The sequence below is a fragment of the Phyllostomus hastatus genome, unplaced genomic scaffold (genome assembly GCF_019186645.2).
Source record: "Phyllostomus hastatus isolate PE091 unplaced genomic scaffold, TTU_PhHast_1.1 phas_contig_477, whole genome shotgun sequence".
Lineage (NCBI taxonomy): Eukaryota > Metazoa > Chordata > Mammalia > Chiroptera > Phyllostomidae > Phyllostomus > Phyllostomus hastatus.
The window spans coordinates 3,574,905-3,599,432 of NW_025333889.1; the positions used below are offsets into that span (position 1 = coordinate 3,574,905).

Genomic DNA, 24,528 nt, shown 5'->3' on the forward strand with positions numbered 1-24,528 from the left:
CGCACCACTCACAGCAGGCCGAGGGCGCGGCGGGCCCCTCCTGGCAGCAGCCGCGGAAGCAGCTCTTGGCCGCCATGTAGAAGTAGGCGAAGACCACGAAGGGGAAGGGGATGTTGAGGCGGCTGCAGTACTCCTGCACCAGGAAGTACCTCTGGAACTTCCACACCTGGTCGTTGTTCTCCTGCACGGTGCCCACGGTGTAGCTGCGGGCGCAAGCGGGAGACAAGGTCAGGCCCGGGCTCCCCGCGCGCGCGCGCGCCCGCCCGTCGTTCCACCGCCGGCGCCGCGCTGGGGGTTTTAAGCTCGGACCCTGACGATGGTTCAGGTCCGGTCGGGACAGGACATCCCTGCCAGCGGCGGGGCCAGAACCGCTCAGCTTGGGGCTTGGCACTCCTTTTCAAGAGGAGTCAGAATGGTTTCTGGTTTGTGGTTTTTGTTTTGCATTTTTTTTTCTTTTCAATCACAAAAATCTAAACTTATTTTTATCTCAAGACTTTTCAAGGAGTCTGTTTTTTCCTTCGTCTATTAGTAAGTCAGATACAAAGAGGCCCAAGGGACTGACTCCCTCGGAAATAACACGCCCTCCTGTTTGCCAAGGGCCTTAAACAGGTTCCTCCCTCTGACCCAGTGACTTTCCTTCTGGAAACTTCCCCCAAGACTAAGGAGGTACTGACAACAGACAGTGTGTGAGTGGACACACACAAAGGGCCGTTTGCCCCACACAACAGAAGGGTCGACCCCAAAGTGCTGACCCCAAAGGGTCGGCACTAACCACATGCTTCACACGTTACGCTTAATCAATATAATTATGTTAGGCAGCCATGAAAAATTATCTTCATAGCTATTTTTTTATTTTGGGAAGACACATATGAGGTCTGTCCAGAAGGTATCCAACCATGTAATATGAAAAACAGAGACATGTATTGAAGAAGATACAAGATACAAGAAACATTGTGCACAGGTCAATGACACCTCAGTCCCTTTCAAAGTGGGCACCTTGGGACCTCACACAGTTCTCCCAATCGCCATCAGCTGCCCTGTTGTATTTTTCTGAATCTCATCAATGGTCTGAAATCTCTTCCCTTTCAAAGGTGATTTTAATTTTGGGAAAAACCAGAAGTCAAAGGGCACCACATCTGGGCTGTAGGGGGGCTGAGTCACCTGGGTGATTTGATGTTTTGTCAAAACACTCTGCACGAGACGTGATGCATGAGCGGGTGCACTGTTGTGATGAAGTTGCCAACCACCAGTTGCCCACAGCGGCAGCCTTCTGAACCATCTGAATAGTTTCTGCACAGGAATGTTCAGGCTTAATGCAAAATCTGATGCAGATTCATCGCTCCACTTGCCCAGTCATTTTGAATGCGATGGTCACACAGTGCACAGGCTCACTCAACCGCGTCTACCACCCCCACTGACTAGTACAGTGACGTCATCGTTGTTCACACGTGTGCATTCCAGTCCACCCTCCTTGGCTGCCGGGTTACATTGATGTCGATGTCACGCAAACTGTTCTCATTATGTTAACAATGGACTTTTTCCAGGCCGACCTATATGACAATTAGGCTCAAACTTGTACTGACAATGTAACCTCACTACATGAATCACATCTGGCCAAAGTGAAGGCCCTCGCTGGACCTTAGACAAAAAAAAAAAATCATCCATCCCTGGTCCAGAATGGATCCAGGCCAAGGCCGTAAAAAAGGTTTCACATTGGTGCGATTCACCACTTTGAAGCCGTCTGCTTCGTACCACTGTGTCCTTGGCTCCTCAGGAAGACCCAGCTGGCTGCAAAGAGCTTCCCTCTGCTCCCCAGCGTGGGGGGCGGGGGGTGGGGTGGGTCCAGAGAGCCACGTTCCTCTCCTGGGTGAACGTACACACCCTCCTCCACGTCCCAGGGGGGTGTGGGTGAGCTGGCCAATGACCGGACATTAATACTCAAAAGCCACTTTGCAGAAATAGCGCATTTCCAGATTGGTGGTGTGAGGTTTGTTTACACACGGAGGTCCACCTTCCCATATTGCAGCAGCTTCCGGAAGCTTCTTCATCTCTGAAGTCAGTTCCCGACTAAGCCAAAGCGACAGGAGGGTTCTGGCTGAAACTGAGTGCTGCCGAAGCAATGTTTATGCTCTTTAGACACGGCTTTCGCTTTCCGTCAAGGAGTCGCTGACTCGTCATCCGGCCCACGCACCCTCCTCGGTAAGCCCGACACCCGGAGCAGCTCGGCGGCCACCCCTCCACCCGGGCTGCCGCCCGCCCCAACCAACCCCCATTTTCCTCGGTCTCCCTGCCAACCACCGACCGTCCGAGTCTCTTCCCCCCGAGAGGTCCTGTGCTGGTCCCTGCTCTGCGTCTCCTGTGACAGCTGGTGTCCTCAGCTCCCCTGCTGGCTGGCGGGAGACTGGCAGCAATAACAGCTCAGTCACCTACAACCGACCATGTGAGCACCCCCGCCTGGGAGCGGGAGGGGAGGGGGAAGCAGGGGAGCCCCCCGCAGAGAGACAAGCTTCCAGAAATTCGCTGACCTTGAAAATGTTACCGAGAGATAACAAATGTTTAGGATTCAGATAGCTGCGCTTAAATGAGATGCAGCAGGATGTGAAAAGGATGAACAGAGGGTGACTGAACAGTGAGAACATTTATATAATTCATCATTTTCATAACCCAGCACAGATCAAAAGGGAAAATATTATTTCAATAGTTGCTGGAGAGCTTTCTGGCAACATTCAACATCCATTTCTGATTAGGGGAAAAAGAAGAAGAAAAGAGCTTAATAAATAAGAAATAGGAGGAAACTCCCATGACATGATAAAAAAAAAAGAGAATAAAAAGAATTCAGTAAGGAGACTTATTCCAAAATAAATGAGCAAAACTTTAATAGCCTTCCTACACATCAAAAAAGTGGTTATTGAAAAATATCTATATTAGAAAAAATATCTCATTCACAACAAAAATGGCTAGAAAATATGTAACAAAAACCCGCCAGGTTCATATGAACGAAACCATAAAACTTCACGGAGAAACTGCACATGAGCGGACAAATGGGGAGTCACACCATTTTTTCTGGATGATGAGATTTTCTTAAAGCGCCAGCTTCCCCTAAATGTTCCTACAAAGTTAACATCATCATCATAAAATTCACAAATGGTTTTTTCTTTTTTGAAGAAGGAAGAGAAAGGATTTCAGAAGATGAGGCTGAGGCACCTTCTATGATTAAACACGCAAGACGAGCCAGGAAAGTTTGAATAAGAAGAATGAGGAAGCTTGTACAGCAGATGTTAAAACGCTATGTTTTTAGGCAGCAATTAAAGCCATTTGGTAGTAAAAACCAAAATAGAAAGCTTGATCAACAGACCAGAATGAAAAGTCTGCAGAAAATTCACAAAGGAAAAGTAGGTGCCGAAACCACGGCAGAATGGAGAAGAAACTGAGATACGAGAGACTCGGGGGCTAGGATGCAATCAGGTGAACCCCCCCTGAAGCCCTCAGATTCCAGGCGCTTGCCGCCTGCTGCTACTCCCTGCCCACCCGCAGGCTGTCCCCAGCCAGCCCTGCCCGTCCATGACCCTGCGACGCTGACTTCTCTGCACCCTCCCAGTGTCCCTGCGGGCAGGTCAGTGTGTTCCCCGCATCCTGGGCCCCCTCTTGTTCTGCAGCATCAAAAAAAGCAGGTTCAAAGCCACCAGGAAGCGACAAGCAGAGGTCTTGCCGCACTGATTTCTCGAAGGACTGACTCGATTTCATTTACTGCCGCCAGAGCAGCACAGCCAAGGGAGTGCCACAGGCCTGTGTCAGGACCCCAGAAATCTACCTACAGGAAAATGTGCAAACCCACCACGTGACATAATAGGTTCTCTGTATCCCAGTACCCGAGCCCTGCCCACCATCCTCGCTGTGCATCCTCCCCAGACCACCTTAATCTCCCACGTCTCCACCAGCACTTCCCCAACCCCCCCCCCACCTCGCCTCACCAGGCTCCTATGGGAAAGACTGAAACCCTTTCACAAGTCTCAGCAGAGCAGTGACCTGTCAGGAACGTCCCCGAGGCTGCAATGCGAGGACTTCTCTGCGCCCGCAAAAGCCTGGTGACCGCTCGCTGCCCAGTCCCTCTGATGGGCGACATCCCCAGAGGCACGTGCCCCACCCGGCCCCATCCAAGGGTCTCTCTTCCTTCCACCTCAAAGCTTAACAGATAATTTTCAAGTTGTGTTCTGTTGCCAAAGCGTCTGCCTGCCTGTGCCAGGATTCACGTACTCCAAATGACTACCTGCCCTGAAGGCACAGCATAAAACGAAGGTGTTCCCACCACGTGGGACTCTGAAACGCTCCTGAGGAGGGCGAGGGGACACAAAAACCACGATTTTCCAAATGTAGCAAGAAGAATTGCCCAAGGCAACGAACATATTTCAGACCACCGCTCACGCTCTCCCTCAGCCTCGGTAGACATGAGCCCCAAAGGGGAGGCACTCATCTGACTCTATTTGGATTCAAACGTAAAATCTTAAAGCAGCAAGTGCATCAAGGCCGAGTCCTTTGAGCCCTAGAATCCTAGGACCCCTGCGTTCCGTGGAAAACAAGAACGTTGGAGGCAAGGTCAGACTGACCTCACCGCACTCGGGGACGTTACTAAGCGGTTGTTACACACCCAGAGTCTGGATGCACCAGAGGGTGGTCCAGTCTCCGGTGTCAAGTTAACTTCCGGCACAGCTCATAGGGACGCGTTGTATTTTTAATATAGACCCTTTGAGGCCCCGCCCACTTCAGATCACCTGTCCCCCAAAGCTCTCGCGAAAGCTCCCCAAGGGTGCCCTCCGGCGCTCTGCTCCAGGTCCCTCTAGCCTCGCCCCCGCGCCCCACCCCCGCCCCACCCCCCGCAGGGACGGGCACGCGCCTGACCCAGCACGCACCCGAACATGGCGACCAGCAGGTTCACCAGCAGGATGTTGGTGGACAACATGTAGATGCACACCAGCGGGATGGTGATCCACTCGGGGAAGCGCGGCAGGTTGTGCTCGTCCAGCTCCACGCACAGCGGCTTGGACTCGTTCCCCGTGAACGTGCAGTGCGCAAAGTCGTAGGTGGTACCTGACGGGAGGGGGGTGGGCAACCGAGAGCCCGTGTGAGGACCCCTGCAGGGGCAGTGCCGGGCCACCCCGGGGGGACACACAACGGCGACTGCTTGGTGTGTCGGGCACTGTTCTAAGGCGCTTTATCCACCCAGGGTGAAGCCTTAGAGTCACACGTTCACCCATTCAACGAGTGTTTATCGAGCAGCTAGTGCGAGCCGGGGACTCCGCGAGGACAGGAGGTACGAGGAAGGGCGAGGCGGACGCGGTTCTGGCCCTGGGGGAGCTGCCCGCCTCTTTGGATGGGCAGAGAAGCAACCCCCCAAGTCCAAAGGCTCAGCCCACGAGAAGCGAGAGGAAGGACGCGCACGTGGGCTCTGCGGGCGGAGCGGAGGCAGCTCCCCGGAACAGCGCCCCCTGGAGGCAGGTCTCCCCTCTGCCCACTGGAAACCTCAGGCGCCATCAGTCTGCCTAAGGCAGGACAGACTCCATCAGAGCATCGCGCCGGCTGCGGCACACGGGACAAGGACCCGGAGGGAATGGGGTGGGGCGGGGCGGGGCGCAGGGACCGGTGCCACCGAGATCCAAGCAGGCAGGTGATGAGGGCGGCTCAGTGGCGGCGGTGGGGAAGGTAAACGTGGCTGGATCTCAAAGTCAGCAGAAAATCAGCACTAGCTGGTGAATGGGACACAGGATGAAGTCCCAGGGGGCGTCCAGGACAGGACATTGATGTGCACAACCGTGTGAACGGCGGCGACAGACCCTAGAACCGGGGCCTTGGAGGAAGTCCGCATCTGGAGGGGAGGAGGGAGAGCTTTCGTTGGGACACGCTGAGACATCGCAGGGACGGCAGTGGCCGAGGCGCCTGGCCCTCTGAGAGTCGCCCAGCGCTGGAGGCCTCGTCTGCGTGCGAGTGAGGGGTGCCCCGCCCCACCGGGAGGGTGGGGCAGTGCTGATTTTGCCGTAACGGAGAGACACGGAGAAGGCGAGTGACTTCCCAGGGCGCCCCGCTGAGCCCCTTGCGCTTTAGGTTACTGTGAGCGGCCGCCCCTAGGGGGCACTGAACCACGTGCGGGGCTCTCCCGAGGACCAGTCGCGCTCACTGAGGAGGCGGCGAGCACAGTGGGCGGATGGGGGTAATGACAACAGGGTGCCTGTCCCTGACTGAGGGGAGAGACAGCTGCTTCCCGGGTCTGGAAAGAGGCTCAGCAGGAGAAGGCGGAAGACGGCCTGAGGGCTCCGGGGTGAGGGAGAGACCAGCAGGGCGCTGGGGAACCTGGCCTCGGGGGGCAAGGGAAGCTCCAGGGCGATTCTTCCCCGGCAGAACGGGATGCGACGAGCCCAGGCTACTGTGGGCATCACGGAGAGGCCTTAGCTCACCGGGGCTCACGCCAGCCTGCACGTGCCGCACCCTCCCCTGACGTGACCTGGGAGTGGCGGGCCACGCCATCGGTGCCACCGGGAGCCTGCGTCCAAACAACAGCTGGCAGTGGGTGGATGTTGGAGGTTTAACTTCCAGGTTCCAACGCAAACTTTCCAATATTGCTCGTCTTTAAGTAAGTGGGCGCCCAGTTATATCAGAGAGCACAACTCTCAACACTCATTTCTGAACTCACGAGGGTTGTCAACCTCAACAGCCACATTGCTGCTGAATATATGAGAAATGCTATTTTTCTTTAAAGTTTAAAAACAACAGGCAGAAATGGTGGGCACCCGCTGGCAAGGCGGACACAAAATTCTGTTCAGGAGCAAATAGAACTTTCCAGGGTTAGTGTTCCCTCCCTGGTGGCGGCCCAACTCAGGCCACGTGCTTCCGAGACAGCCCTGAGGGTCCTAACGGGGAGCCCCGGAGGCTGGCTCTGGAAGCGACAGCCTCCGCCCCGCTGTCCCCGCCCAGGCCACGCCCGGCTCACCGTCCACGTCACTGGGCACCTGGCCGAACATGGCCAGGTACGGCTCGTAGATGACCGAGCGGAATATCCACCTCCAGCGGTGCTCATTATGCCGCAGGATGCCTTGCCTGGCCACGCCGAAGGCCATCATCCACACGGCGAAGAGGAACAGGAAGAAGAACACGTCGATCAGCTGTCAAGGGAAGACGCCAGCACTGAGTCAGGGCGGTGCCAGGGTGCGGGCCCGCTCCGCTGACCGCGGAGAGAGCAGAGACTCCGGGGCCCGGGGACGCTAAGCCGCCCAGCGTTCGCTCTCTCATCTAAAAACACGGCCATCCTCACCTTTGGGTCTGGGGACTCTACTTTCCAGAATTAAAGCCGACTGACTCATGTCAGTTTGGTCGCCAGACCAGCTCTGCGCTAGGAGCTTTCTGCACAAGGGACCAGCCTGAGAGCAAAGGAGGGACCTCCACACCCTTTGAACCCCCAAATTACTCCCTTAGTTGTGTTTTGGAGAAAAATCAAAGCCATCCTTATTAAACAAGAATTGCACGCTTTCATATTTTTTTTTGAGATTTTTCTGCACCCATAACATGACTTCACGGTGATGTGAGGCCTCAGATATGCTTTGAATAAAAACCACAGCCTCAGAGAGCCCCAGCGCTGGAAAGGAAGCTCCGGAGGAGAGCCCGTCCAAATGCCCATCTGACTTACAGGCAGAGGCAGGAGAGATCCGGGGCATCTGGAAAACAAGCTGGGCAGAGCCACGTCGCCCGTGGGTGGTTCTCTCGCAGCTACGCGGTGGGAGGGGCCGCAGGTGCTGCCCCTCTACCTACACTGCACGGCTGTGAGAGTGCTGCCCCAGCCCGCATGGGGCTCTCGCTCCCCGCACATCCCCAGGCAAACGCCGTGACCTCCCAGGACCCACTGTCCCCATCTGTGAAATGGGCGCCGGAGTCCCCGTCCTGCCACTGCTCTCCGTGCACTGTCAAGACTCACATGAAGGCACTTGGTGCCGTGTCAAACCTGAGTCAGTACTTCAGGAGCAATGCACCGGATTATGCTGTTTGCTCCCCGCGGTCACTTCAAGTTCAATTTCAGCCTGGGAGGGGTCCCGCCTGCCAGCGCACAGGGCGAGCCAACCCCACTGACGGGAACTGCAGCGGTCACCCTTGCAGAGGACCCTCCTGTCAACCCCGAGAGAACTCCGGGTGTGGCAGGGAAGTCGACCCCGAGGCTATTGCCACCATCGTGCTCACCATCCTCTGCAGCATTATGATCTTGGGCCCCAGGTTCCTGCTGACAGTGAAAATGTGGACCAGCCTCAGCGTGAATATAATGTAATCCAGGCAGAAAATGACGCGTCCCGAATACAGCGAGGTTTTGTTAGAGGGGTGGAGCCTGTGGAAAGAAGGGGCGCAGCACTTGTGAGACCCTGACAAGACAAAGTTGGGTTTTTTTTTAAATGACCAAAGTGAAGAAACAGCCGGGAGTCAGGTGTCTGAGCGTGCGCGGAAGCAGGCCTCGCACGCCACCCACCCTCCGTCGCTGAAGGCCAAAGGCCACCGTCTCCTGCTCTCGGCGGGGGCGGGGGGGGGCGCCCAGCAGAGGCCAGAGCGTCACAGAAAACCATGTGCAGAGGTTCCGGCCACTTCCGCCCTCCATCCTCCAAGACTGTTGTCGGACCCCATGACATCATCGCCACCTTCCTGGCTCCTGGGGCTTCGCTGGCTCGCCCCACCCCCGCCCCAGCCCAGGCCCCCCCAATGGAACTTACCTCATTCCCACCAGAGCAGGTCATTAGCTAACCACCTGCTGAGGTGTGAATTGGAAACCACCTGTACTTTCTTAACTGGGATGCTCGAGAAATCACCTCCAACCGTGATTCCAATGCTGGGCCCTTAACCCGAGCAGGAAAGGAGGTTACTGGAGGAGGAAATTGAGTTTTTACGCCCTTGAAATGGCAGGGGGGAGCGCCCACTGGGGGGTGTACAGGCAGAGCAGCAGGCTTCTCTGCAAAGGGATCTCTGTGTGCTGCTCACAAGGAACCCTGAGCTCTGCCTGGGAGCCACAAGCGGGAACCCAAAAACTGGAATTATCTTCCAGAGGGCGGGCCCCTTTGTAGGACGGGCTCCCTTCTTTAGGGGCATGTTCTAGGAACCCATCTCTATTAGTGGGCCAGCTGGCGTTGTTGTGAGAGGCTGTGTTTGGTTTCGGTGAAGTTTTTTTTTTAATTCACGATGGATGATTTACAAGCGCACCTGCCCACCCTGCGCTGAGCGTTCAGCAGTTTCTGACCAAAAACGGCCTGACCCCCATGCCCCACCCTCCCTATCCAGCCTGTCGCCCCAAGGAGCTTGTTGTTTGTTTCCATGGATGAAAAATGTCCTCAGAAGGAAACATTTTGCCCAAAAATGCCAGAAGCCACCCAAATCGACAAGTTCAAAAACTGTTCAGAGCAGCGGAAAAAACACCTCGATGGGTGCATTGTATCGGATGGAGAGAACTTTGAAGGTGACTGACGTGTAAACATGTAAGAATGAACGCATGATTTTCATAGACACACTCCAGGCGTTGGGGGCCCCCTCGTAGGTGGGGAAGGCAGGCCTGGAGGGGTGCGGACATGGGCAGCGTGAGCCGCGGTGTTGGGCGGACCCCAGTTCCTCCACCCTGAGGCCTGCGCATTGCTTGTTGCCCTTGACCGCCACTCTAGACTGGCTTTTCTCATGGGATCGCTTTTAGACTGGAAATGTGCTTGTCACGAGGGGGGCAGGCTCCGTAACCAGCCCTCAAGTTGAAGTTGAGGGCCCTTCTGAGGCTTGTGCGGCCCGGAATGAGAACGCCATGCGGTGTTGAACGTTCTCTTCGTTCTCTGCTCCCCCCAGTTCCTGACCACCTCTCCCCAAGGTCTGCGAGCACGGGTGAGAAGCCGTGAAGGGCCCCTCTGCCATCCCAGATCACCGGGGGGGGGGGGGGGGCGGGGGAGGGACAAGGGCACGCCGGCTGGCTGCGTCTCCCAGCAGCAGAGACGGCCGTCTTCTTCTTCCGTAACAGCCTCTGATGGGGGAGGGGGGTTGGGGACAGGCTTCTCTTGGCCTTGAACATCAGAGACCTCTCCTTCACCTTTTCCTCTGGGAGGAGCCCACACCACCCGACACGGGGGGACGCCGTGGGCACCCCTTACCGGAAGGCGATCCCCGCGATGAAGTAGAAGAGGCCGAGCGTGTCCAGCACGTTCCACAGGTTGGTGAAGTAGCCGACCCCGTTCATGTACCACTGCGGCGCGGAAAGGGGCGGGGGGAGGGCGTGAGCCGCATGGCAGCGCCGGCCGCCCCCAGGCCTGCTCCCGTCGGTGCCTGTTTTTCTGGATCCTTCCGGAGCCTGTGATGGGCCCGCTGAGCCCGGACACAGGCCTCATGCCGCCTGGGGGGGTGGGGGGGGGGCCTGGGAAGCGCGGTGCATGCTGGCTGTTCTGTCCCTCATGCATGGGTGGCTAACCAAGTCAACAGCAGGGACTTGTGTCTCCTTCCTGCTGAGCCCGCAGAGAGCAAGGACAGCCCTGTGGGGACAGACTGCGGGGTCCCCACACCACCAGGTACCGTGGTGCAGCCGGGCTCAGCCCGTGCACACGAGCCCCCCAGCAGCCGGCCTGCCTGCCTGACGAGAGAACCCCTCAGTAGATCCGTTCTGGGGGCTCGGAGCACCCCTGCAGTGAGGAAACATTCAGAAAAGAAAACCGAAAAGAGGCCCCTTTTCTGGACGGAAGGCCAGAGATGGGCTGATTCCATAAAGTGCCAGGACCCTATTTCAGCACATCTGTCGGGAGCTGGGGGGTCAAAGGGCCCCAAGGTCGCACAGTGCTCTCCACAAAGGGGGCGGAACTTATTTTAAATAACCGTCCACCACCCATTCAGTGGGCCCAGGAGTTCTTTAACGATGATTTTAGAGCTTACTGTCCGCCTTGGTTTAAAATTCCTTTTTAGCAGACCGAGGTCTGCTCCTGGTCCCGGGCACATGGGAATACATAGGGCATATTTTCTGATACCCGGACACAATCTAAAAAACAGTAACATCCTGGGTTTGCATTGTTCTAACAAGTGTGGATGAGGTTCGTCAGGACTGCACCCAGCCGGCCGGCAGAACTGTCGGAGGGACCCAGCCAGACCGCGGATTCCGCAGCTCGCAGGAGCCTGCAGACACGTAGAGAAACAGCGCCCCCGAGTGTCGGGTTCCCGGCATGACAAGGCTCTTCCAGGCTGTGTTCTGCTCAAAGGGCCGGGCGGCCCTGCGGACCAAGCTCCTAACCCTCCGGCCGAACCCGAAGCCTGAACCCACACCCTCGCCTTAATCCTCGACCTGGCCGAGTCCCAAATGCCCATGCAAAAGCAACTTCCGAAAGGAAGGGGCAGTGGCACTTGGACAAAGCTGTAGGGGGGAACAAACGCAGTCAGAGCTGACACGGTCGTGGAAACCGATGACGTAAGACCGCTCTCCCAGGCAGCGACTTGGTGAGCCCGAGACCCACGCCCTTCCTCCCTGCAAACGCCCGCGGCACCGGACGCAGTGTCTCGTGAGCTGCCAGCACCGAGGCCACGTGTGTCGAGTGGATGTGACCCTGTGTCTGGGCTCCAAAGGGACACGGGAAGCGAGAGCCCCCGCGGTTCCCGTAATCTGAAAACTGCCGGGTACGGCAGGGTTTCCTGGGGCCCCGTTTTCTGGTGGTGCAGGGACAGCACCGCCCTTCAGCGCTGGAATTCACGCGTCAACAATTGGGAGCTGAGCACCGGCCACGGCGTGGAGAAAGGACGCAAAAAAAAAAAAAAAAAAATGCAGATCCCAAGAAACTTCAGGGAAGCACTGTGAATAATTCACACAAACTCGCTGAAATCCACAGAGACTTCTACGACCTTCCAACACAACACGGTCACTGCCACACACCAGGCATACGGATGCGCTGAGCTGGGAGCCCTCCCACCCCCTGCCATTCACCCTGTCGCCTCCTGATGAGGGAGCGGGTTTACAGCCCAAGGCCAAGGTGCTCTCTGAGCCCGCTCAGGACGCTGAGGAATTGCTCCTCCTCTGTGAACGCGAGTTAGAGACCAAAGAGAGAGCTTTGGCTGCCGAGAGATCCGCCGGGGGCGCCAAGATGCTGAAAGGGGGTGGGCTTCCCCCTCACGAGAACAGGTGTCTGGGAAAACCACGACTCGGGGACCTCAGGAGCAGCCTCCGCGCCTCGGGGTGCAAGGAGGACAGCGCCCAGGGAGGGAGGGCCGTCCTACCTGCCTCACTTCGTCACAGAACAGGACGAAGACCAGCACGTAGAGGACCAGCTCGGGCGGCCGCGGCACCGGGTGGAAGTCCATGAGCAGCACGTAGGCGAAGAGCAGCAGGAAGGCGATGTAGAAGACCACGTTCCAGGAGAAGACCACGAAGGGGGACGTGAAGAAGGCCACGTAGTGCCACAGCACCGACCTGGGCCTGTCGCCCGGCTTCTTCCTGGACAGGGCAACAGCGTCCTCGCCGTCCCGGCCAATGAACGCCGAGGCACAGGCCACGGCCCTCCCTCTGGGCACACACAGGTGGACCCGGCCCCACGGCTGGGGCGGGGCGTCCGACTGTGTTCGGACACCGACCAGCCAAAGGTCAGCCCCTGGCATTTTGTGGTTAGCAAATCCGAGTTCTGCCCACAGGAGTGGGGTCAGGGCCCCGCCTCCACCTGATTGGAATCGAACCCAGGGAAAGCCAGAGAGGATCCTGGACCTGATTGCAGGCGGTGGGGCAAACACCCCAAGTTCCAGGCCTTCGCCCTGTGCACAGGAACACACACTCGCACACACATGCATACCTGCACACACCTGTACTCGCATGCACACACACACGCACACACGCTGATGTGCCCTAGTTTCCTACCTAAAGGATACAAAGCCGCAACCGGCCAAGGGTATGAGAAACAGACAGAGGATAATCTTCCAGTTCTTGGTGTCCCGGGAGATCTCCCCGTACCACTGCTTGGAGAGGAAATTCTGCAGGGAACAGAGACCAAGCACATGGCCGCATTAATGCAGCAACGTGCAGGGTGGCACGCAAACCTCTGCTCCCGGCCCTCGCACCTCCCCAGAGGAAGCCAGGTTCCTCTCCGTCTGCATGAGTCGCCCGGACTCCAAGGGCCTGGGACGACTGGAAATTCTGCCTGACTCTCAGCGCTCCCCTTACTGGGGCCCTCTCCGGTGAGATGCGCTTCACGGCTGCTGCCGCTCACTCCAGCGTAGCTGCGGTCCCCAACGATCGTTTTCACAAACTCGGTGCTAATTATTGGCTGCACGGTATAGCCCATAGAACAGGTGATGGGCATGGACTCAAACCCTGGTCCTGCTACTTGCTAGCAGTGCGAGCCAGAGAATGTTCCAGAACCTGTCTGAGCTCCGGACCCCTGCGGTGAGGGTCACCTGGGCGCGCACTGTGGAGGTGAACGTGAGCCTGCGTGGGGCAGACACGTGGTGGACCGTCTGTCTCTCCTGGACCCCACACACACACCCAGGCCCCTCCCATCGGGATTTGGGGAGGAACACCCCGGCTCAGCGACCTGAGACACCTGGGCACACCTGGCAGTAGTAACTCAGCCCAGAGAAGCTCCCTGCTGGCTTTCCCCGTGTTGTACCAGTCTCTCCACGGTCATCGCCAGGACTGGGGACACTACGGTGACAGCCACCGCTGACGCAGGGCCAGCCCCTTCCACTCATCACCACGTGGAGCCCTCACTGCGCCCCTCCCACGTCACCCGTCCTGTGCCCACTTTGCAGGTGAGGAACCAAGGCCCAGGGGCCCGTGGAACCAGGCCCAGCCCACGCACCTGGCTAGGGGTCCGGGGCCTGCAGACCCAGCCGGCAGTGGGCACCGCCCCAACTGCTTTGCAGACACGCTGCTGCCTCCGGCACCACCTCCCGACGCAAAGGCCTCCCCCGACGCCTGTGCGTTGCCCGGCCCCGTACCATCCCCACCGTCTCCTGCCACGGCGTTCACACTGCAGGTGAGCTTCCCTGTCACCACTACGGTTTCTAGGGTCGCCGACAGCACCTGACGCACAGTGCCAAAGGCACGTTCCTGGAGGTGACTGCGTGCTGTCTACCTGGACCCCGGGCTGGGCGATGAAGTGCTGGTCCGTGGCCTCCACCGCCAGCTCCAGGCAGTTGCTCCCGCCCCAGGCCTCGCAGGAGTACACCAGCAGCTGCTCGGCCAGCTCCTCGTCGCTGCTGTAGCACTCGGTGAACAGCTCTGCCGTCGCCGCCGCCGCCGCACGGGCCCCAGAGAGAGAGGAGCTGAGGCTGCTGGCCAGGACCCGCCCTCCCCCACCCCCAACCATGCCCGACTTCGAGAAAACCCAGGGGGTAAGCACCCGCCTTGCAAAAAGCCTAGCGAACGCTGGCACCACACCCAACACAGGTGCCTGCCTCTCGCACACCGTCCCCAGCCCGGCGGCCCGAGCAGCACGTGTCCGGAGAAGCACACTGAGCGTGCCACGCGGAGCGCCGGGAGTCCCCCCACTTTGGGGGGGTTCAGCCACCGGGGAGGGGACCCAGGCCCTCTGCCCCACCCTCCCCAGGGCAGCCCTCCGGCTCATTCACATTCTGGGCTTTCTTCCGGCGAGGTTTCTTTGCAGATAAGGCACAGTGCAAAAAAAAAGCCGGGAAGATCTAACACGACACTGACCTATCCATCGCTAAGGGTGTGCTTGTGTTTCAAGACCTAATGACAAAGAGACTAGCGTGCAGATCCTTAGAGGACATTTTGCAAAGTATCGGAAGCCACTGCCTAGTCAAGGTGGCCAGAAATTAACGTAATTTAGCATCTTAAAAGAAATCATCCGACACTTTTCTTTTTTAACCAATGCAGGCCTGTTTTCATTGGTTACAGCAATAGACATACTGCGTCTGCAAACTGGAAACTCCCGGCTGGAAAAGGAGCCAGCTGGGCAGGTCTGCAGCCCCCAGCTGTCGGAGGCTGAGGGTCCTGGGCTTCTCGCATTCCCACCTCACTCAGGGCCTCCCAAGTCAAGGTCACGCACAAGCTCTGCTCGGGGACACGGACTAGCCAACAGGACATACATCCCCGGAGAGCAGTGCTCAGCACCGTCCCCCGCCCCCACCTTATTCCAGGCACCGTGCAATGTCACCCCAGAGGGGAGCATGGGCTGCAACCCCCCACCCCCCTGCAGCCCCAGGAGGAGGTCCGTACCCCCTGACTTTGGGGAGCTGCAGGGCAGGCGGCGGCAGCCCCTGTTCACATCACTGAAGGGCAGTGAGGGCCTGGGCGGCCCACCTGAGATGCTTCTCAGGCTGCTGCCTTTGCTGAGTAGTAAACCAGGGGTCTGGGGCCCTAACACCGTGTGTGTGTGTGTGTGTGTGTGTGTGTGTGTCTGAATGAATGAAACTGGCAAGGTAACTGGATGACTTGCAAGACAGGTGAAACCTCAGACCTGTCACAGTTCCTTGATAGCCCCCCAGACACCACACACCACCCCTCCCTGTGGTGCTGAGTTACCCTGACCTGGACCTGGAGAGGAAGACAGCCCGACATTGCCCACTTGCATCCTTGGAAAAGTCAGCAAGCACCAGGATCGGGGGGGGCCTGTGGCTTCTGCCACGACACACGGGCCCCTGGCGTACCTGCGCCCGAGGGACGCCCAGCCTGGGAGGCTTACCCACCGCACGGGTCTCGTACTCGTTGGCCAGCTCCTCGGACTCCCCCGCGGCGTTGATGTCGTTCTTCACCTTGGCCAGGGTCTTCAGGAGCTTGCTGGCCCCCAGGGCCGCCAGCGTGCAGCCCCTGGTCTGGCGGGAGAACAGAGGAGCGTCAGGGCTCATGCACGGTTGCTGGGGGCGGTCGGGTCAACACCGATGTCCGGCAGGGGCGAACTCGTGGCAAAGGCAGAAATGGCGAAATCTGAACCGCTCATCACGATTCGGAGCAAAGCATGCGATGTGCATAAAATAGACTAGGACATGAAACCAGCATATCCGAGGAAAACAGCGGGGTGAGTGCCACCGGCAAGGACAGCACGACTGTGACATGAGGGGTCCGACCACCCAGCGTCAACGCTCACAGTTCAAAGGGGGCCACGGATCGGGCCGTGGGAAACCCGACGCGGGTGGGGCAAGACTGTGGGTGGGCTCGATAGTCGGTGCCCGATTCGATGCTCTGAAAACGGAGAGTCACTTCTTTTCGACCCCCATAAATCACTCACAAAACATCCTTAGGTGCGAAACCGCAAAGAAAAACCTCAGTCAGTTTCCCACAGCAGACGGTGTCCAGGCAGGCCCTCCTTCCTGTCCATCATGCAATAAAGCCACATACTGACTTCAGAAATTAGACTTAAAAGCTCATCCACGTGGACAACGATCACCCCCCACACACACACATACATACCTGAGCAGCAGGTGAGCAGCAGGTGCCTCCTGGATCCTCCCCCAAGCACCGCCCCCTTCCAGGGGCCTCTCCTCCCCAGCCCACCCGCGTCCACACGCTGTTGCCGGACAGCAGCCGTCCAGTCCACGGAGGACATGCTAGAGTGGGCGTGAGCGGCTGGAGGAGGTCGGATCGACCACGGCAGAGCGCACACACACGTTGGGCGTGGCCTGCACGCTCACCTGCTCCCAGATGACTTTGGAGAGCTCCCTCTTGTTCTGCAGGATGGCCCAGATAAAGAGCGCTTGCAGGGGGTGCCGCGTGATCGGAGACACGTCCTGGGAGGGTGAGAGCGTGCGGTCAGCGAGGGCCAGGGGGCGTCCCTTTGGCTGCAAAGCTCCCCGAGTGAAAACGGGGTTGGGGTGCAGCCCCTGGGACAGAGCTGCCCCCCCCACCCGTGCAGAGGCTCCGGAACTGGGTGGGTGAGGCCGTCCTCCCAGCACCAGGATGTGAGTCTCAGCTCCGAGGCTCACCCGGCGGCGCGATCTGACACAACACCTTGTCTCTGTCACAACAGACAACGTAACACTGGACGGAGAGGGGTCGTGGGGCAACGGTGCTGAGAACGACGTAAAAACGGAATGACTCTGACAGCTAAAGAGAAAGCAGCTCCCTCATAGAAACTCATTTCTCATCGAGAAAAACTGTTCCAACTACATGCTAACTTTGCTGTAGTTTATGTTCAATTACCACTGCATGAAGCAATGGTTTTTACCTCCTTGCAGTTTCGATTCCTCACACACCCATTAGAGTCCCTGCCCCTACTCAGCACCCCACGCATTCCAGGGGAAGCCACTCAATGTCTGTTTTTCTGGATCTAGGTTCTGCCAAGGTCCACACTAGTTCAGGCACCGCTATGGACACGGCAGAAGGTTTTAACAGAAATAGTGACAGAGAGAAGCTTTCTAAGCACTTCTGATTCTTCCAAGCACCAAGTCACGTTGGTTTTTGCAATACACACAAGCAGATTAAAATCCTAGAATCACAAAGGAATCACGAAAGGAATCCCAGTTTCCCCAGAAGCAATCCTGAGACAAGTAGTTTATTGGAGAGGTGATCCCAGAAAAAGCAATGGGAGACTGAGGAACTGAAAGCCGAAAAGAAAGAACCAATTAAGGTGCGTTGTCAACAAGCTGTCCCGGTGGTTAGCCAGAGATCGGTCCAGCTGGGCAGCCCTAGGAATCCGCGTCGAATACGTGCCTCAGAACTACCTGTCCGCGCGGGGAGCGGGCATGGGGCTGGGAGCAGAGCCAACCGTCAGCCAAGAGCTGCAGGTGCCAGCGGCTGGGACCTGGGCCTGCGAGTCCTTAAGACAGGAGGGCCTAGAGAATACGGGTGGTGCATTCACAGAGACCTCTCCCGGGGAGCCTGGGTTATCCTTTGGGAACTACCTGCTACCCTTTTACCCACAAAAGAACGTCCCCAGTCCTTCGCGTGGCCAGCAGAGAGCAGTTTTAGGCAGGTCACGTCCAAAAGGCTGAGACCCGAGCAGGCAGCCATTCATGCCCCCCCACGCCCCCACAGACGCTTCCGAAAGGGCGTACACCATTCCAAGCTCTGCAATCAAGGCAAATTGCAACAAGTTGCCTTATGCACAGAGCACAAAGCGGACGCCAGAAAATGCACCACAGAGACTCATCTTAAGTAAAGGCAGCAGAAAAAAATTAGGAAGCCGATGCCTTTGCTCCTTTATGGCAACGAGGTAGGGAGTGGGAGAGGCGGGGGCAGAGACACCCTCTGGAAGGGAGGCTCAGCAGAGGAGAGGAGCCAGGCAGCCCGCTCCCCGGGTACCTACGTGGAGGTCCACGTCCGTCTCGTCCCTGCTGTTCCTGTCTTCCTTCCGGAAGCCTCTTCGGAAGTTGGCCACCAGCTTCCAGACGAAGGTGAGGAGGGCGTCGTTGTAGGAGTTCTTGGCGATCTGCAGGTTCCGGTAGACCAGCGTGCTGAAGTGGTTGGAGAACAGCTCGGTGAGGACGTCGCTGGTGAGGAACCTCCGCAGGTTCAGGCCGTTCTCCAGGAACAGGCGGACGAACTTGGGCCTGTCCTTCACGAGCGCCATGAACATGACCTCCCGCAGGTCCGCGGACTGAGGAGAGAGCGTGGAGAGAGGGCTCAGGCCCGGGGCCCCACTGACCGGGACACCGGGCCCTTCTCTGTCTGCCACACCGCGGCGGGCTGGCCAAAACATCCGCGCGTGTGCTCCCGTAAAATAAAAGACACGTGTTTCATTTCCACCAGTAACTTTATTGATTTGGGTATTCTGAGTGTGCCGGCTGTCTCCCGCGAGATAGGACACTGATGGTTCTCAGTTAATGTCCCAGTTTGATTGCTCTCGACTTCAGCTGGTGTACCTTGACCTTGGGGCGTCCAGCAAGAAATCTCCAGCGCGAAACTTCGCAAACCGCTCTCAGTCACAGCACCTTCTCCATCCACTACGCGAATCTTTTTTTTCTGTTTCAGTTGCATTTTTACCTTTCTCGAAATAATAAAGCATACTATGCTCAGAATGTTGCACATTTTCTTCCATCTTCAATTAGAATGGCTGCACAAAAATTCACGCTGATAAGGACGCTGTCACAATACAATCTAACGACATTGTTTCCAATGAAGTTCCAGATGCTACTAGAGCCATCATACAGGGAAAAAACGAAGCGAACTCTTTGGCCAACCCAATTTTTCCAGCCACGAAGTAATACTATCTTCAACTTCCCTTGAGCTCCCGTTTCAAGAATAAAACGTATCTTTGCGATTGTAGTACATTGGATGGTAGTTCAAACATCTAGACAGGGGAAGGGGCCAGCAGGATCCTGACGTCCGCCAGATGCGGCCTGGGTGTGGCCTGGCCTCTGGCTGGCATAAAGTGGAGATACAGACACCCACGCGGGATGGCGCCGGTCAAGGCCTTACCCCGGCGCCTGGCACAGACAGAGCAGCTGGTCACAGGGTGGGGGACACACGGCTCACACCATCTCTGAAGTCTCCGGCGGACACCGACCGTGAGCCACCAGCAGCCAACGCCTCACTCTGGGCCAAGGGGTCGTCCTGCTGTCCCTCGGGCCACACGCCACCAAGCGCGCGTCTGACCGTGTTCTGTAACGACGAATCACCGAAACACCCGGCCGTTATCGTTTGTCTTTATCTCCACGCTCTGGGCTGCTGAGAAAACCTGCCCCGCAGAAGTTTCCCTTAACGGAGGAACAGTCCTGTTCACTTCAGACAGAAGCCCGTGGTCCACGGGCCGCAACAGAACAGCTCCCCGACCCCTTCTGTCTGTCCCCCGCGGCATTTACTACACTTTGATTCAGTTGCCAACGTTCCAGATGAGAAGGCTCACAGAAATCCACATTTCCAGCATTAAAATCTGGAAGCTCAGACAACATGGAGAGCCATCGGCTGGGGCCAAGCGGCAGCTGCCTCCGGAGCCTGAGTGCCACCCCAACCCACCCCCGTCCCCAAGGAGCCCAGCGCCCTCACTGCCATCGCCCACCCACTCCAACCATGGGACTCACCTGCCCCTGGTTTAGGTGCCCATCCCCCGCCAAGGGCAGCCTTCACAGCCACTATGTCTGTCCAGCGCTGGACTCCTGGGGACCACACGCTGCCTGGAGAGGAACCCGTCCAGGATCCTGGGGGCCCCCCCAGGAGGCTCCAGGTGGGGTGGGGTGGGGGAAAGAGGCGGCCGTCCTGAGGAGGGCAGCGGCCCTTTCTCCTCTGTCCTCAGGGAGAGTGTCCCTTGTGCCCAGAGTCTCACGTGTCCTCCTAAATGCACCTGCCTGTCCGCTGGTCACACACGTGACAGCATGGACGTCCGTCAGAGGCACCGCGGGCACTAAAACTCGGGGTGCTGGGGCCCACCTCTGACCCCGTCCTTTAACGAGCCTGAGATCGGGTCGTACCGTTTGCCTTGCTGCCAGGTTCCCGGGCCACACCCCAGCTGCCACGGGCCCGGGGACCACGCTGTGAGAGCCACGGGCCCGAGGGGCAGAGGACAGCTTCCCACTCAGACACATCTGAGTGTCCAGACCCACCGCTCCCATCACCCAGGTGTGCGACCCGGGTCGAGGCCATCCCTGAGGCGCAGTCTGTTCTGCTGGGGGACGGGTGCTTGTGGGGACGAAACGGGGTAACATGGGCCAAGGTGCTTTCAGAAATTCAAGTTCAGAGCGGCCCTCAAAAGAGCCTCCGTTCCTCCCCCTCCTGGGGTCCCCGTGGATCCCTGGCTCGTGACCCAGCAAAGGGAGGTGACCCTCACTCCGGGTCAGTGTGAGGGGCAAGGACAGAGGCACAATGGAGCTGCTCTGCGCAGGTCACCCCGATGTCACCGCTATCCCAACGATTTTGGCGTGTCTTCAAGCAAACGCTCGTACAGTGCTCAGTGGGAGCCAAGGCCTCAAGCACCACAGAGACATCATCCCACCTACTCATCGCAGCCACCCGGGGGGAGGGGACCACTACCTCAGATGAGCGGTGGCGTGCTGGTCGGGGCTCAGCGACCAGCCCTCTGGGAGGACACCGGGGCCCCGGCTGCATAGCCCTTCCGATGCCCGTGGTGCATGCGCCCCGGCTGTGGCTGACGCCCAGCTGCTCGTGGAACCACATCCGAGGCAGAACCGAAAACAGTCCCAGCCCCCAGGCAGCACGGCATTCGGGGTGTGGCCAGCAGGCAGAGACCACGGACAGAAATACAGACGGCATCAAGTGCAGCAAAACCATTAGGAAGGGATGCAATTTGATGATTGATTACCTTTGTTTTCTTAATAAAGTGTATTTCGTTCTACAGTAAGGGCACGTAGTGGAGTGTTTAATAATGATGGTATTTAACGACCGACTCACAAAAATCTCTAACACTGTAGCAGTCAGCTCCTGCGAGCCAGCACGGGCAGGCTCAGGCAGGCCTCTGTCCCAGGGGGTGGGGGCCCAGGGGGAGGGGAAGGATCAGCCGAGCGGCCACCTCCGGAGCCTGTCCCGACACTTCACCTCTGTGCCCTCTGCCCTCCACTGTCTGGGGCCGAGTTAATAAAACCAGAGGTGCCGTTGGATACGTGCCGGAGCCTATGTTTATCCGTACCCTCCGATCGGACGTAAGCAGACCACTGCACACGCAGGCGTCCCTTTATGAATCCACTAACAGCATCGTCTTACAATGCTACTTCCCCTCCACGCACAAACGCTTTGCCGTGCGCCGCGGCGCACACACTAAATGCAAACACGAGACAACACGTGCTGCAAGAATCGATCCTTTACAGACCCCCAAGCCGTGACTCCGTCTGCCTTCTGTGATTAAAACCGATCACGGGCCGACATACATCAAGTTGTCGCCACTGGCGAGATGACGGTAGGCCTGAGGGTGCCTTCCCAGCCCAGCTGGCCGCGGGGGACGACCGCTGCCGTGATACGCGCGGGCCTGCACGGCTCTGCACGCGCGCATGGAGCTAAGGAAGGCCTCGCCGCTCGCTGAGGACTCAGGTCAGTTCGGGAGAGCTGAAAGCAAAGACAAGCACGGCCTCGCCGGTCCCAGTGGGACGGCCGGTGACTGTCCCTGGGGAACCGAGCCCCCGAGGCCGATTGAAGGTCTGTGGCCCGCGCGGGAGGACGCTGCTGGCGAGGGCGGTGTTCTCACTGTGATTAAACTGAGAATGAGGAGAAACGGCGCTCTGCTGGAAAAAGTCGTTTCTTGGGGGAGCGAGGCTTCCGTGTGGGCTGGGAGCGTGGTCTCGCAGCTCTAAGACGCTCACTGGGCGTCTCTGATCACTGCGCGTCTCTGATCACTGCGCGTCTCTGATCACTGCGCGTCTCTGATCACGTGGTGCCTCCACCCCCCACCCCCCACCCCCCCACCCCCCGCGCATACACCTCGCTCCTGGCCATGTTCCCGCCCGCTGGAGCGCGGCTGGGCAGACCAGCAGCAAGGAGCAGGGGTGCTGCTGCCTCCACTTTCAGTTGATCTACTTCGGATGCCCGTGGCGGTCAGGCAGCAGAGGTTCCCCCCATTCTCCGCCCACCCGCTCCCAGGAGCTCCGCGCCTCCACCCCCAGGGCGCCCCCCAAGGCCCGCCCAGCCCTGGCGGTGTGGCCTAGGGCTGCCCATGCGCACTGAGACGTTCTTCCACGAGCGCTTGCTGTGTGATCCCTGCGCAGCAGCACCCCTCGTAAGTCAGCGTTACCGTCCCGCACCACCGCCGCAGAGGGCGGGGAGGCTCGGCAGCACAGACCGGCCGGAATGGACCAGGACGGACCAGCCCTTTACAAGACTCAGTCCCAGAGAGCTCGCGAGCAGTGGGCAGACCTGACGCCGCCCGGGTGACCCAGGAGGGCGCGTACTTGCCTCCCAGCGGCGGTCGTTGGTGAAGATCTCCTCGCTGGCCAGGTCCAGCTGGTTCCACTCCAGCAGCAGCTTCAGCTGCCCGTTCCAGTTATCCTTGTCTTGCTCGTTGGTGCTAAAGGCTGCAAGGGGCGGGGAAAGGGGGTGGGGGGGGCGGGGACGGAAGGGGTAGGCTCATCCCAGGCCCAAAGGAAGAGGGTCAGCACCACCCTGTGGGACCTTACGACAAAGGCACCTGTCCCAGGGGTTCTGAGCACGCTGTCTTGGGAGCTGACCCTCACGAGTGTCCCTTTGCTTTCGCTTCACTCGTTCTCCCCAATATTCTGTGTGTCCCACCGTGCATGATGAGGCTCAGTCCAGCAGATACTAGTATCATTCCCCTTCACGGCCTAACCATGTAACTATGGTATACTGGTATTTTTTTCCACAGACTCAGGGCCCATAAACACTGTATTTCAAGAACCGTATCTGACATGCTGCATCTACCTCTAGGAAATAATGACTCCTATTACAAAAACGTTCTCCTTGTCCTTCCCACAGCTCATGGATTCCGATCTGTTTGTCTGCAGACACGACCCCACTATAACAGACATTCTTCCAGCCAAACTTCCAGCAGGCACAATCAGGATGACCCCAATAAACAGCAGATGTCTGCGTGGCACTTCCCACGCACCCCGCCCTGCTCCGCGCGCCCTCCATCCGCGATCAGGCAGCTCAGCGCGCGCCAGTCTCCGCCCAGGTTCCGTCTCCTTCAGGCGACAGGCGCCTGGACGGAGTTCTAAGACACCAGAGGTCACAGGTGGGGCGTTTTACCCTGAGCCTCACTGCTAAGCCTTGGGAGATCTGTAAACCCTGAAACCGGTGCAGAATCGACGACATGGGTGAAGTGTGTGCGTGAACTGTGCGTGTGCGTACTCACACAGGACAAACGCCCGTGGCCCTATCACATTCTAGAGGAGAGAAAGATGTTGAGACCAGCGGTAGAGACAGGCCTCCGAGAGCCCTGGGATCGAATGTGACTAGTACTTTAATGACATAAACATTTCTGCTCTGCCTGGCTGGTGCGGCTCAGTGGATCGAGCATGGACTGCGAACCACAGGGTCGCTGGTTCAGTTCCCAGTCAGGGCACATGCCTGGGTTGCGGGCCAGATCCCCAGTAAGGGGCTCGTGAGAGGCAACCACACATTGATGTTTCTCCCCCCTCTCTTTCTCCTTCCTTTCCCCTGGCTCCAAAAATAAATAAAAATAAGATAAATAAAAATAAAATAAATATTCTTTAAAAAATTTTTTTGTTCTATTAAAAACATATGACCAAGGAGATTTAGCTCAGGAGGTCGACGGTAGTTAACTCTGACTGCTAATCTGTAATAATCAAAATGAAGTACGAGGTTCTATTGCAATAAAGCCACTGAAAACATGAGTGCACGTCCCGGGAAGCGACACAGAGCCGGAGCCTGCAGAGCGGCGGCCCCACTCACCTTTGTACAGGGCGTAGGAGATGGCGTTGCTCACGATCTCGTCCCCGGCTTCTTCCATCTTGATGACCGTTAACAGGTGAGAGCTTTCGAGGATCTCTTTGAGCTGGCGACATTTAAAGAGCAGCTGTCAGGGATGTCGGGAGCATCAAGTCCACTCTTTGGGAGAGAAATCTTTTATTCCACTTTGTCTAAAAAAACCACCCACAGCCCTGGCTGGTGTAGCTCAGTGGATTGAGCGCGGGCTGAGAACCAAAGTGTCGCAGGTTCGATTCCCAGTCAGAGCACATGCTTGGGTTGCAGGCCATGGC

General features: G+C 57.9%; 1 protein-coding gene across 1 annotated transcript in view; it reads right to left on the bottom strand.

Annotated features, from left to right (window-relative positions):
- TRPM8 (transient receptor potential cation channel subfamily M member 8) overlaps positions 1-24,528 on the bottom strand; it is a 54,464-nt gene that overhangs the window by 12,086 nt on the left and 17,850 nt on the right. Inside the window, exons 9-21 of the mRNA XM_045845727.1 lie at positions 24,221-24,323; positions 22,745-22,863; positions 18,216-18,506; positions 16,603-16,698; positions 15,657-15,786; positions 14,085-14,230; positions 12,869-12,981; positions 12,238-12,454; positions 10,143-10,234; positions 8,218-8,359; positions 6,980-7,151; positions 4,908-5,085; positions 13-203 (exon numbers count right to left, since the gene is read on the bottom strand). Of these exons, the coding sequence (XP_045701683.1) occupies positions 13-203; positions 4,908-5,085; positions 6,980-7,151; positions 8,218-8,359; positions 10,143-10,234; positions 12,238-12,454; positions 12,869-12,981; positions 14,085-14,230; positions 15,657-15,786; positions 16,603-16,698; positions 18,216-18,506; positions 22,745-22,863; positions 24,221-24,323 (1,990 nt within the window). The remainder of the gene's footprint in view (positions 1-12; positions 204-4,907; positions 5,086-6,979; positions 7,152-8,217; positions 8,360-10,142; positions 10,235-12,237; positions 12,455-12,868; positions 12,982-14,084; positions 14,231-15,656; positions 15,787-16,602; positions 16,699-18,215; positions 18,507-22,744; positions 22,864-24,220; positions 24,324-24,528) is intronic.